The 15,229-nt window shown below is 41.2% G+C and overlaps 1 protein-coding gene across 1 annotated transcript in view; it reads right to left on the bottom strand.

Moving 5' to 3' along the window:
• The window catches only part of ahr2 (aryl hydrocarbon receptor 2), a 95,263-nt gene extending 80,588 nt beyond the window's left edge, over window positions 1-14,675 (bottom strand). Inside the window, exon 1 of the mRNA XM_031735710.2 lies at window positions 14,203-14,675. Coding sequence (XP_031591570.1) covers window positions 14,203-14,261 — 59 coding nt within the window. The 5' untranslated portion in view covers window positions 14,262-14,675. The remainder of the gene's footprint in view (window positions 1-14,202) is intronic.
• Between the last annotated feature and the right edge of the window lie 554 nt (window positions 14,676-15,229).

Genomic DNA, 15,229 nt, shown 5'->3' with positions numbered 1-15,229 from the left:
ATGGTCTAATGTTTTAACTGAAAGTAGGACAAAAAGGATGACTGTGTGAGAACAATGTAGGGCTAATGCTGAGAGCTTCTCTGAGTATCTGATATGTAACCTTGCGTGATAAAGCCTGGCATCATATTTCATTTGAACACAACTTCCCGACTTCATTAATGTTAAAGTTGGTTTTTAAGGTTCTTTTTCTACTTAAACAGCTGTTTAAACTGTTGCTCCAGCTGCTGTTGTGTCTGGTGATTATCTCTGGGTGTGAGATAATCTTCTTCCCTTGTGAGACATGTGTTCACTTCTGTACTCCAGAGCCGATCAGAATGCGGGGTGTTTAATTTACAATAAATCCATCAGTCCTGTTGCTCACGCTGGCTTGGTAAGGACTTGTGCAAAGTGGTAAATAAACCCTGATTCCTGCAGGTCAGCGCCATTGAAAGCAGGTATCTGTAACTGAACTCCAGCAGCAAATCCGCCCGGCATCTCGTCTATAACTCGAACCACACGTCCAGAGCACAGAGGGGCTTTTCTTTTTCCCTGAGAAGGTGTGACACTGTGGAGCACCTTAAAACCGTCCCTGGAGATTCCTTTGGTTCACTGTGGTCGCTTTTGAGTTTTCTGAGTGACTTTTTTAAGTCGGTTTTTACAGCATGAAGCAGCACAGACGCCAACCACAGACTTCCCTAAAGTCAGACATGTTCTGCTCAGTGATTAGATGTATCTCACTTTTTAAAACTGAGACATGTGTCTGTCTGTTTAACTTCTGCTTTCTACAAGAAAAAAGCACATCTAAAAAGAGCTGTATTTTTAGCAAACTTGAGACAGGTTCGCCCCAGACCTCATTAACCCAAAGTTACCTTTTTGGCCACTGCTATGTTGGATTTTTGGAGTCAGACATTACAATTTTTTGATAAATTGGGTGGAGTGCTGCACATTGCTATAGGAAATAAAAGTTAATCCACTGGAAATGTCCCTACAGCACTAGAGAAACCGGTATATGTTTACAACAAGGAGCTATTTTTGCACACATCATCTGTATTTCAGCTCAAACGAATTTCCAACTGCTAGTGGACATACTGATCCTTCTTCAGCGGTCAGTGGTTACATATGTAACCAACGCTGCCTTGTTTTTTTTTTTCACTCAGACTTTCTGAGAAACAGAAGCTAAAGCAGAAGATTTCAGATAGAAGATGAAAGGAGGTGGTGCAGAAATGTTCAGTATAAGCTCATCCAACTTATGATCTATCACAGTTCACAGGTTACTGTCATTGGTGAAGTACAGAAATAAAGTTATGTGTCCACTGAGGCGTCAAGGAGGCTTGCAAACAGTCATATCTGGGAAAAATGAATCTCATTCAGCAATAAGAAATCAAGATAACTGTTTAAAAGGACACAAGTGCTATGCAGCAAAGTAAAGCGTCAAGCTATCACATCATTGTCCCCCCGAACAGAGGGAGTATTGTAATCAGTTCTGTTTGTTAGCGATCTAGCATCTACAGTTTTCAAGATATTGTGTTCAAATTTTGTGTGATGGTAATTTTGGTGAAAGTCACACCAAATGTTAAAATCAGTAAAAACTTATATGAACCCACAATTTTTATGGATCGTCTTAAAACTTCACAACAATATACCAGGCCTCAGGGGACATAAGTACCTAGGTTAGCTAAGCATTTGACCTTGACTGCCATTGTTAGTGCCCAAGGTCAAAGTTGACCTTGGGCACTAACAATGGCAGTCAAAAACTGATATATTGAGTAATATATCATATTAAAGGGCATGGAGAGAGCTGTACAACGCACCTTTGTATTTTTTCAATGTGATGCCCTACAGGTTGTGCATCCAGCAGGGACAATCTCCTGTTAACGGCTCTGCTAAATGGCTTGAAATTAATAATGCTCAGTATACAAGGAGAGGGAATTTGGGTAAACTCCAAGTATTGTGCATGATGTTTATGCTGTGAAAAGCAAAATGACAGATGTGATCTTGTTTTTGAGGTTTTTTTAAACATTAAACGGAAAATTCACTAAATGCCACCTGCTAAAAAGCCTCCCTGAGGGGAAATTTAGATGATCTTCTATTTTAAAACTCAGCTCCACACCTGATACACTGTAGAATACTGACAGTGATTCCTTTACTTGTCTTTGTCAGGTAGGTATTTTGTGGAAACCATTCAGAGAGAAGCCCGAGATGCAGGTTTCTGACAAATAATGCAATACATATTCAAAGTATCCTGAATGAAGCCGCCATAGGTCCACTGTGAAACAGGAAAATCCGTGCAAGCCCTCTTTACATCTATGCTGGCCCCTGATGTGATTCTCATTTCCCAGTGTGGCACTCAGTGAAAACAAGTTTAAAAGCAGGTCAGTGACAGCAGCTCTGACATTTAAAGTGAGCACTGGGAGAGGCAGCTTCACCAGGCACTGGCGTCTTGCCCGGGGACACTCGAGGAGAGCATCTGGTTGTTGTGGGAACACAAACCTGCGACCTCCCACTCAAAGGTTGATCTCACACAGAGCAGCTGCACTTCTGCTGCTGCTCAGGTTTAAATCAGGTTCAGATGTTCCTGCCGATGACTCCGCCGAGGATTTCAGGTCATGCGAGGCCACTTGAGAAGCCGCCTGCAGAGTGTGGGTGCACCTGAATGATACTGAGCGCGTTCTATGTGTTAAAACTGTGGTGTTTGACCCTTTAACCTCCTGATTTCTGGTCTGAGGTTGCAGAAAAACACAAGCCAACACAAACCGCGTAGAAACACAAAGTACCAAGCAGGAAGTTCATGGACTGGTTATTAGCTGACATCTCATATGCAAAAAGTAGTAGGATAAAACCACCTGTCACACAGAAAAATTTGATTCAAATTATGAGATGAAAGGACAGAAATCTCTCTTCCCCTGTTCGCTACTCGCTTTGCTTTGCATTTTCAGCTTCAGCTTCTTTTAAACATCTCTAGGGAACTGTTAGCTTGGTGTCTGAAATGTAAATTAAATGTAAATTGATGGGGTTTTATTTGCCAGACTCTCATTTTACCTGGTGGGGTTAACTTTTATGTCCTTATAGGAAAAAGCAACAACAGGTTAAAGGACTAAAAAGCAAAAACAAGCCAAAAATATACCACAGATCAACCCACGAGTTTCAAGACAGTATTTCTTTTCTATAAAGCCTTAAAAGCCTGGTTTTGCAGCTCTAAACATAAAATTAAAGGGCACATACACTCAAACACAGACTGAGCGAAGCCATCTGTGATATCTGTGTGACTGTGATTGACGAGATGAAGTGTAACAAAAACAATGCAGAGCAGTTATTCCTGGACTTCCTGCTCTCACATCTCAAACATACATATGCTCGAAGAAAATACGGACTGGGTACATGCTAAAGATATCACCTTCTACATGCTTCCATGTAGAAGCCAGTGCCAACACAAGCGTACACTGAAGTCCAACGACATTAACTCATCTGTAACTCAGAAAACTGTCGGTGTGATTACTTTGTTGTGATCTTGTCACACATCTACAAGTTCTCTCTCTCTCTCTATCTCAGCCCTTCAATCAGCTCCCGTAGTAAGGAGTTGACCTCCAAGGCAGTCCCCCGATAACCTCTTGTGTTAAGAAGGCCAACTTTATGTTTACAGGCTGACTCTAATGAACAGTTTTGGTCTGTTTCGCTGATTTCCCCCTCCTTAACACCTGTAGGGAGGTGAGTTATTTTAACTTTGGCACCTATAGGGCCTTGGGGATGAACACGATGCACATCTATTCATTCAGCCTCACCTCCGGTGCCAATGCCCCCTTTTTAGATTTAAATTGCATGTAGACATTGAGGGTTCTGGGGAGAAGCTGTGCTGATGCCAGATGTTGTCTGGCAGGAGGTCTTCTGCGCCATATGCACTGGCTCACTGGATAACTGGGGCCCGGGCCTCCTCCATGCCTGCTTCTGTTCCTGGGGGGCGGGGCTGTGGCTCCCCACACTCACTATTAGACACTACATAGAGAAACCTTATGAATACAAGCGGGCTCACGCACACAGGTTCCCACAGACGCACAGTATCTTGGGCTGCCACTGCCTATAAAAATATCTCATATTATTAGCACTGTGTGATGTTTAGTAACATTGTCACTGTTATTTATGCATATCTTGGTTGTTGCTGTGGTTTCTCTGCTGCTTTTTTTGTCTTTCTCCCTTTCACTTTCAAACCCTTGTCTTCTTTTCTCTCCTTCTGTTACATTTTTTCTTTTGTTTTCTTAAACTTACTCATGTGGCTTTTGTTAAGGCTCAAAGGGTCACTTTGATTAAATTTAAATCTAAGTGTGCTAAAGGAGCTGGAGTCGGTGAGCTGGACCGCTCAATCCTGCCTTGTAAAGCATTTTAATGCAATAACCAGATTGATAACCTGGTTTCCTGTGAGGCAATATGCACTAACGGGTCATGCAAGAAGTCTGTGCATGATTGATTGATTGATTGATTGATATACCTTTATTAGTCCCACAAGGGGGAAATTTCATAAGGCTGCCGACCTATTGCACGCAATGGCGGCGCCATCTTGAGTGTTGATGAGTGAAATTTTAGTATTTGGTTAGTTTTAAACGTTACTTATTAACAGATATCTATAAAGCTAACAAGCATCAGCTTAGCATTTCAGCCACTCATCCAAATATGGTCACTTCTGAGTCCAGAAAAGCTACATGACAGCGCACTCCAAAAACCGATAGGCTGAAAACTCTCTTTGTCATCTGTCTCCTTGTAGGCTCTGATTGGCTGTTGTTAAAGTTTACCAATGTGTGGAATTGCAAAACCCTCCCATTAACAGCTCATCTACACAAACATATGCACCCAAGTCCCACAGCAGATTTGCACTTCACATGTCATGACGGGTTAATTGGAGATTAACTGGCCCAAAACTCCCCAAACTCTGGGCGCATCTTATGCCACGATAAAATGTTTTAGACCGAGGCCGTTTGAAAACACCAACAAAGTCCCAAAAAACTGAAACAGAAACTGAGCTCCCAGGAATGGTGCTAGTTTGTAGTCATGTACTGTTTACAAGGAAACCCGCAGTGAGCTTAGATTGAAGAAGTCATTTAGATGAGTGATGGAGCATTTCTCTCACTGATGAACAGGATCAACTTTCTGGGATTTCTCTATCTGGATGACTGAGCATGCATCAGCAGATCGACATAGTCCACTAATTATACTAACAAACCTTTACATCCCAATTGCCCCAGTACTTTAACTATAGCATAGCAGCTAGCAAGTTTTCGTCTTGCTCATTAGTCAAAAACAGATCAAAATGACGAAGTCATGACTGAAATTCATTACAAGGACAAAAGTGTTGGACTGCACAGGTGTAGAAAACCAAGCAGCCAGCCATGCAGTCTGCCTTTACAAACATTTGTGAAAGAATGGATCATTCTAAAGAGCTCAATGAATTTGAGTGCGATGCTGTAACAGCATGCCACTATTGCAATAACTTAGTTTATGAAATATTTTCCCTCCTTATTATTAAACCCACCATCAACGTTATTGCAAAGCAGAAGTATTTAGAACCACAGCCACTTAGACCACATGCTGTTATAGAGCAGAGTGGGCGAGTGCTGAGCTGCATTGTGCATAAAAGCTCTCCAAAACCTCCTCTGCCATTAACATCAGCACAAAGTCTGTGCACCAGCAGCTTCAGAGCATGGCTTTCTTTTACCAAGCAGCCCCTGCAGGTGTAATCTGCACATGAGTGAATGGTTTTTTCCACATTGTGTTCTTTTGATATGTTTACTTATAAAAGACTAAACTGCATTTCAACAATAAGAGCAGGCTACTATGAATTATGCTAAATTCAGACTCAATGAAACAGACAGTGTGCTGAGACAAGGCTTTAGTGTCTGTTTACGTCTGAGTTACATCATGTTTGCGCCAGTTTTGCTTTTATGCAACAATTTCATCTCGTAGGCTTTTAACCACAGATTTGTTGATTGTGTGTTTTAGACAAGTTAAATAAGGAGGGGTTGAATTGCTGTGTGATTACCGTCTATACAGCGTTATACATAAATAAATACTGCACATTTGCTTGCTAGACGCTGGACTCAAGATTAAAGTTGACAAATTTCCTTTAACAACATAAAAGAAAACATGACATCAAAAATTAATCATAAGTCATGGTCATTCCAAGAAAAAAAAATCAGTCAGCAGCTCCCACCTGACCCCTCACAATCAGCTGATTTTAACCTTTGGTACATTGCACAATAACTTCACAGCCAGCAGCTACATTACACAGAGCTCAAATCTGACTATATTAGAAAACCACTGTGACCCAGATGGAACTGCAGCAAGATGAGTGCGGTATCAAAATGTAGGTAAAAGGGAGACCTTTCATATGCTGTAACTTGTTTTGAGCCACCGCCTATCCCACATGTTTACCCAAACTGTAGGTTTTGTATTTTTCTCCAGTGAATTATGAGAAAACTGTTCAAAGGTCCAGGGTACCGGTGCTTGTTTTTTTAGCCCTGAATACAGATATGAGGTCTCAAAAATCCCTTTTTTCCCCAACAAACTTGAGAAAACCTGGCCCCATCCTTTTAAACTCTCAGGGCCTTCAACTTGGAAAATATTCATAGTGTGAAGCTAAAATTTAACATGGATATTGTGCTTTTTTAAACAAAAAAAAACAAAAAAATCAGCTGATTTTGAGAAAGTCAAGTGGCAGCTTTGCTCAGCTATGACTGATTTTATGTGGACTGACCTTAAAGTGAGTGCAGCATGACTTCACTGTGGTACTGTTTAAAAAAAACAACTATCTATATCTAGAAATGACATTAGGAACCAAACAGCCTGCATCTCTAAACTGTGCTGTGATCTTAGACGTTAATTCTGTAAACACGCTTGCAGTCTAAAATGTGAAATACAGCAAGGGGGTGCAGAAAAAGTGACTTTGCTGTAACTATGAAAAGCCTGCAGCCTCTGTGGGAATGGCTGTAGGCTGAATGGATGAGCTGTAAGTGTAACATGTATGTGTAAAGCACGGCCCCTGATGAAGCCCTGCTTGGCTAACCCTGCTGTAAATAAGACATCTGCTTCCAATAATACTCCAAAACACGACATATCTGAAATCGAGGCGAGATGGCTATCGCTGCATTCCTCACGGCACAGCTCCCTGCAAGAACAATGAGCGGCCAGTGTTGTTGCCGCTCGCTTTATCTGCCAGATCTGTCCTGGAAGGGGCGTGGACTTTAAATATGAGTGTGTGTTACGTGTGTTTGTGTATGAGAGAGAGAGAGAGCAGGGGGGGTGGGGGGTCAGGAGGGGGGTGTGTTGGACTCAGAGAAACACTCCCCTGCATTCACACAAAGGCACTTTTGTCTCAGACGCGCTAACGACACCTTTTCAGAACAATAGAAACTAAAGATGATTTTGGCGCCTGTTCCCTGCTGGAATTAAGACACTGGAGCCAATATCATACCTGCAATTTAACACCTGTTTCACAACCCAAGTATGAAAGAGCTCAGTGAAAGAAACACCCGAGTTGATTGGGAGTTGTTTACCAAGTTCAATGTCTGTTCGTAGTTTTCTTTTGGGGTCATTTCTTGTGTTTCTTAGTACTTTTCCAGCATCTTCCCTGTCTGCCCCAACCTCTCCTTGTCTTTGTTCCTACTACTGCGGTTAAAATTGAGGAAAAAAAAGTCTTCAACATAAAGATGGCCTTGTTCTTAGGTACGTGCAGGATTTATTAACCCCCATGGGCTCTGTTGGTTACTCTGATGTCTCAGCTCGCCTTTGCTGGTTGACAGTCTCCACGCTGAGACCAGAACTGTGACTTTAACTGTGAAACATTAATTTAGTGTAAGGCTGTTATGATTGTTTACGGTAGTTTTACCCCTTGGTTTGTCACTAATAGCCTTATTTATTTTAGATATTCTGCTCTTCTTTGTTCTTCCTAGGGATTTTATTTTTTAGAAACTGACCGATACATTAGCAGGGCCGATATGTAAGCCCATATTAGTTATTAACGGCGTACCTGTATCAGCATTTATAACGGAAATTAAATGAAAATTTAAAAGGCAAAAAAGGACCAGAGAAACACCCTTCAGGCATGTTATGAATGTTCAAGTTACGTAGTTTTGGCATTGTGCAACTTCCCTGTTGGGCGCACGTGTTTGGAACGCTACAAACAACTAGTTGATGAGAGCAGAGTTGAGAAAAGCATGAACAAGTAAAGAATTCTTTTTTTAAAATAACATTAGAAATGTGAGGGAGATCTGTTTATGTTTCATGTGTCTGAAGAAAAAAAAATATCGGCCAATATATCAGGTTTTTATGATAATCAAATATCGATATTGGTCTTAAAAAACTTAAATCAGGCTGTAACTTTTTTTAAAATTGAAATAGGTTTTTCTAGTTTATCTCTATGAAGCGATTTGTAACTTTAAGAAAAGTACTTTATAAACTTCTCAGAGTTTAAGTCTTTCTCTCGCTCTCTCTGGAGCTGAGTTTGGTTGTGAGCTCGCTGCCATTATAAGCACACAGTTGTTTTTAAATTATTCCAGGCCTTAACTGACATCCCGACAGGCTTAAGCACGGGATAATTTGGCATTTTTAAGACTTTTTGTTAGGCACAAGCTACAGCTGTTAAGGATATTTTCCCACTGTTCCAGGAAAAATAAAAAATAAAAATCTGGAAATGTTTTAGAGACTTTCAGTTCTTCATCACACTGATCACACTGTTTTTAACACGTATTTAATGCGACACAACACATAAATATTGGCCAATATGCTGCTATCAGTCAACAGCTCTGATGTCCGATAATTTGGGATTTTCAAGTCCAATTTTACAGCCTGTAACCAAAGAGGGATGACTTTCAACCAGCATTTATTGTTATGACAAAAAAAGGAATTTGATTTTTATATAAAGTAAGAGTTTATAGTATGGGATCAGGAGCAGGGGAGCAGGAGCAGGATTTTATATAATGTGTGGGCTTTCAAATAGGTTACTCATAAGAAATAAAGTGGGACTTTCTCAAATTACCTGCTCCAAAAATCCCATTAATCCAAATGTTGGCTTTATTAGCCAACATAAATATGCATTTTTATATGCTTTTACTCCAAGGACTCAGTGGCATCATGATGTTTTGACCTTGATATGACAACCAGGAAGTGAAAGTTGGGACGCTCACGTTCGTCACATGTTAGTCATAGGAAGAAACAGTGCCTCTGCTGAAAGCTGGCCCATCACATAGAGCACCAAAACACAACAACAAAACCTTAGCAGCAACATCTGACCATTTTATTCCCATGTGAGTTCAGTCTCATAGCAGAAATCATCCACCTAATTGATCAACGTAGAGTACAATAAATCACAAGTTAAGAAAAAAAGAGTGCCATGGGGGAAAAAAAGTCACTGAATTGTTTTATACCTTAAAAACATCATCACAATTTCCCATTTAAGGCTTCGAACTGTTCTTCAACCATCAGAATCCTGCTCTCAGCAGGGCTAATTTGATTATTGTGAATTTATTATAAAAGTAAAAGTGTCGGGAGACATAAACTTGTTGTTCCAAGGTAAGGTGGCCTGCACAGTTGGCAGAATCCTTAATATCCTTAGCTTGTTTACATTGTTTCTTTTACAACTTGAACCACAAACCATGCTGCTGTAGAGAAGGTAAATAGACTGGTATTTACATTGTGCTCTCCTACTTAATTTTTAGTGCTCAAAGCACTCTCTCACATGCCTCTTTCACACAAGTGCTTTTTAACTTAAAATTCACACACTCGTACTCAAATGGATGCATCACAGGCAGCTCAGGGATCAGTATTTTACCCAAACATACTTCAACGTGCATGCTAGAGGAGCCAGGGATCAAACCAGCAAGGTTCTGATTGGTAAATGACCCACTCCACCTCTTGAGTCACAGCTACCCAAAACTTTACACCCCATCCACAACTAACCAGGTCTGAGTCTGCTTAGAGATCGGCATGTTCAGGGTGGTATGGCTGCAATCCAAAGACCCCCTTCTAAAGGTTCTTTCCTGGACTTTCAGGGTTTAAAAGGAACCATGGCGCTAAAGAGGACCGGTCTGAATTATCTTAGTGCACTTTTGACAATTTAAAATCAACAGTGGTGCCATAGAGAACCAATCTAAAGGGTTTTTAAAGGTTTAAAATGAACCATGGTGCTACCTTCTAAAGTTTCATTATTGTACTACTATGAGAATAACATTACCATGCCATAAATAATAGGTTCTTTACTGGATTTTTCAGGGTATTAAGGGACTGAAATGCTACAGAAAAATCCTTTTTAAAGGTTTTTAATGACCCACGGTGCTACAGAGAACCCCTTGAAGGTTCTTCATTGCTCTTTAAAGAGTTTAAAATGGGTCATTGTTCATTGGAGAACCCCTCAAGAATGCTTTGGTGTTTTCCCGTCCCGGAGCGAGAGAGCCGGATGTGACACTAGTATGTTACAGTGGCAGCCAGCGGTACTGCAATGAAAGAAATTCCCAAGTGAGGTTATTATGCTGAATTTGGAATGCCTTAGTTTTACATTCACAAGGCAATTTGTAAAGTCCAGGAAAGTTTTTTTTTTTGGGGGGGGGGGGGGGTTTGACGCACCTAAAAAGTAACCGTTATTCAACTGAATTGGCACCACTTTGAAGTCCAGTATCCAGCTGCTATAAAACATCTGTGGGAAGGAGTCAAGTAGCCTCCTCCAACACCTCTGGGACGGAGTTTAACCCCAAAACGGGGCGGGCCCTCGTTTCCTAACATCACTGCAAGTTTCTGCAGCCGGGGTTCAAAATGTGGAGGCTGATACGTCAACAACGCCTACAAGCATTTCTCATGCAAATGTCCAAATACTTCTGGCTACTCGTTGTGCAATTCAACCTTCTCATCATTGTTTTACAACTTTGATCACAATCCATCCGCCGTCTCTTTGTCTCTGTCACACACGGACATTACCATAAATTTAAATGCTTCCCTTGTACAACACAGTGTAAACATAAAGGTACACTGCCGCAGGGCAAGCTGCTGTAACGCCGCCTCCAGACCTCTCTGCGGGCTTAACTGACTCTCACACTCACAACTCCCTCACTCAACACTGTTTCCTGAAAGAAAAAAGAAAAGAAAGACAAACTTTTCCTAAAAACTGAACATGGCAGACTTACGTAACCCTTTGCGTGACACTGAACTATGTTAATTTGAGTGGAGGGAGGGAGGGAGGGAAAAAACAAACTCCCCTAAAACACATAGAGAGAGAAGGAAAAAGACAGGAAAAAAGTATGTTGTGGCAGTCGAAGGAGGAGGAGGAGGAGAAAAAACAGAGCGAGTCTCAGATTACGCCATCCTCCCTCCCTCCCTCCTCCCTCGTGGAAACATTGCGTGAGAGCGCTCTACGTCCTGATTATGATTAATGCAGGTAGTGCCACACACACACATACGCACACATACACTGAAACCGCGGTTCTGGCTGGGTTCTGCCGTGGGTCCCTGCTCAGGCCTGTGGTTCTGTACGGGGCAGTTAACACTCCGTCTGGCTTGTTAAAGCTAAAAATCACAAACTGGTAAAAATCACAGTGAGGGGGCCAGCGTGGCTGAGAGCAGAGGGTTCTTTATGGCAACGCGAAGGGTCTTGGACAAAATATATCCCCAGGATGCTTTAGAGAACCCTTCTAAAAGTTCTTTAGAGCACTTTTAATGGATTAAAATGTCCATGCTGATATGGAGAACCTTTCTAAAGGTTCTGTGCTGCACTTTTAAGAGTTAAAAACAACCACTTTGATACAGAGAACCCTTCTACAAAGTCCTTAAAGCACTTTTAAGGGTGTAAATGATCAACGGGGCTATATAGAATCTACAAAGAACCCTCTAAAGGTTCTCTCCTGCATGCTTAAGTGTTGAAAATTAACACTGGTTCTATAGAGAACCAATCTAAAGTTCTTTCCTGCATTTTCAGTGTTTCGAATTAACTATGTTCCCCCTGGAGAATCCCTCTGAAAGTTCTTCATGGGAGTTGTTTAAACTGAACCATGATGCTATACAGAAATCCTTTAAAGGCGCTTTACAGCACTTTAAATATGGTGAAAAGGTCTTATAGAAGATCCTCTACAAAGACAACAACACAACTAAGGATATCAGCTGAAATGCAACAGGATGTTATGGTGCCCCATGATGCCTTAGAGGACTCCCATACAGTGGCCCATGGTGCAACTAAGTCTTAACAGTATGGTTAAGGGTCTATGATTAACTTACTGAGCATTGTTCTCTGGAGAGCCTGCAGAGCAGCGCAATGTGTCCAAGACTTAAATATGGTGCTTTATAAAAACTCTCCAAAGTTATTTACAACCCCATGAGAGGTCTGATGAGGACACTTCAGGATGGTGCTTTAGAGAACCTCTAGAGAAGCACCTTGAATAATATAAGTAGAACAATTAGAGCCCGGTGTTTTATATAACCTCTAAAGGGTTCTTTCCCAAAGGGTCTAAAATAGATTTACATACTTGTGGTGCCTTTGGAAACAGCATCTACTTGATCCTTTAGACATCCTCACTCCTATACAGTATCTTCCATCCATCAACACCACAGGGGGCCTCTAAAGGATCTTTGCAGCAGATTTATTAATGTTTTTTAAACTATGTGGACGTTGCGTACCACAGTACTGGGTTAGAGACCCAATCTAAGTTTTTCTTTATGATCTCATAGAGGGAGCTATTGTAAAACGGTGCTTTAGAGAACCTTTAAATATGCACGGGAACCAGTATATGCTGTTTTAAGGGCTATAAAGTTCATTCTAGGCCGGTGACATTAGAGCAGGTCATCTACAATCGGAAGGTTGATGGTTTGAGTCCCGGCTCCTCCAGTCTACAGAAATCACATGAGCACCAGTCGGTTTAAGTGTCAATGAAGAGATTTTTTTACACCAGTTTACATCCAGTTTGAATTGTTAAGGGTTTCTTTAAGAACATTGTAGTTCAGTGGCAAGAGAAAAGTCCACTTCGAGTGGTTTATTCACAGCAAAATTCATGACCAACTAAGCCTATCATTAGTAATATCTCTATTTTTTTCACTTTGTAGGGCTGGGCAATCTGAGGGCTCTGTTCTTCTGTTTTTGTGCAAAGAATAACTTTGTGGTTCCCAAAGTGAAGACCTCAGGGACCTGCAGCGGCGCTCGAAGGGCTTCTAACAAGTCCTGAAACATCATCTCTGACAAAGCACAGAAGAACAAAGATTCACTGTGCTCGGCTTCCCTACAAAAACGGGATAATGAAATGAGCAAAACTCCGTCCAAAAATGGTTCCTTCTCTATGCAGAGGTAGTTTTCAAATTGTGCTGGGGGGGGGGGCTCTGAGGCGTCCCGATTGGGGAATCAAGAGGGAAACAAAGATGCTATACATATATTTAAATCATAAGTCGAATCACAGGAAGGTGGTACGATGAGATTTCTGATGTGGGGTTTCAGTCTTTACAGTGTCAACCTCCCCGCCTACAGGGCACACTCAAACAAAAACTCAAAAGATAAATTCCAGTTCAGCACCATCCACTTCTGAGGAGTCCTTTAAGGAGTTTTTAAAGGCCACAGATCAGTCTGGGAAGGCCAGCTGTCCCAGATGGTATAATTAGATTTAAATGATACTGAAGCAACAGTTAACTTTATTCTCCACGCAGTGCTGCTGGACCTCAGCACTTCACATTACCTCAGGGTGGCTGGCCAGCATTGCATAACCACAGCAGGGAAAAATAGACTTTATAGCCCTATGGATTCAACAATGCAGCTACTATTGCACACACACACATAGAGGGCACAAATACGCTTATTACAATGTAACGCAGGCTATAATACACGAGTAGTGCAGGAATGTTTGCACAGCTGCACCTAAAAAAAAAAAGGAAAAAGCCATCCCTGGTGTTAGAAAGCTTCACTGTGACATGTATGCATGCTTTGGGGAGAAAAATACACAGCTTGTTGTTCAACATAAACATTAAAAGCCACCAAAGCGAGGTGTTTTCACAGGATTACACGTCCTAGCTTCTATGGAAGGTCACAGGGACTGCCCGTGCTGGCACAACTGTAGTATTACATTAGTAAACATTAAAAAGCGTTACAAAGCTGGTATGACGACCACACCACGGAGCTCATAAAGTACAATAAAACGTCTGTCTTTAGCTCTCCGGTCACCTCAGACACCTCAGAGTGCTCGGGGGTTTTGCTTTGCGGTGTTTGAGGAGTTGACTTACATTTTCTGGACGGGCTTCTTCCGTTTCTTCGCGGCGTAAAGCGCCGTATTCGGCAGCATGTTGAATTCAGAAGAAACAAAGTGAGCTACAAGTGGCTTTATCCCGGCTTTATGTGCGCGTTAACAGGTCCGGGCGTGTTCAGAAGACTCGCATGCCCCCGAAAAAACTGAAAAGGAGACGATTAGAAATCCCCCCTTCCTCTCGGTCCTCGGCTGCTTCGCGTCTCGAGTGCCTCTCAGCTGAAAAAAAAATTACTTTTTGTTGTATTTAATCGAAACAAGCCTCCGGTAGAAGTTCAAAACTACCACAACTTTTTATTTCCACGACGTGTAGGCCTCCTCGTCCGAAATATGGGCGAGTAAAGCCACTTTTAGGCGTTAAAAGTGTGAAAAGTCCTCGGAGGAGTTTTATGTAAGTCCTCGGGCTGCGCGTCACCTCCGTAGTGATTTGACAGGGCCTCTCAGCCGCCGCGCGCTCCCGTGGCGGTGAGTGTGAATGTGTGTGTGTGTGTGTCACTGTAATGAGAGAGCAGAATATTTAAGGTAGTCCAAATGTGGGCCAACTGAAATACACACCGAAGCCGAGGAATGGTTAGGAAACCGCATTCCAACCGGGAAGACCTTAAGGACGTTTTTTTTTTCATTGTAAGGCTTGTATAAGGCGTTTACTAACAAAATAAATAAATAAAAGTTAGTCATTAAATAATATTTATGCTTATGATTACAGTTACAGTTATTAAAGAGCTATATATATATATATATATATATAGAGAGAGAGAGAGAGAGAGAGAGAAATATTTTCTGATATTTGCATTTATGTATAAATTCTTCAATACTGTTAAAAAATTTTATGAAACCCAACAGACAAAATAAAATTTAATATTTACTTACATTATGTAAACTTATGATGTAATACTTAAAGGTTAATACTATAATCTATACTTACTTTTCACTTACATTATGTTACCTTAAAATTATACTTACATTATGTAAAGTTATGTAAGATTATAAAGGAATACATCTAAATC

Source organism: Oreochromis aureus, linkage group 23 (genome assembly GCF_013358895.1).
Source record: "Oreochromis aureus strain Israel breed Guangdong linkage group 23, ZZ_aureus, whole genome shotgun sequence".
Classification (NCBI taxonomy): Eukaryota; Metazoa; Chordata; class Actinopteri; order Cichliformes; family Cichlidae; genus Oreochromis; species Oreochromis aureus.
Note: the sequence above shows the minus strand (reverse complement) of the source record. Positions and strands in the feature narration are given on the sequence as shown.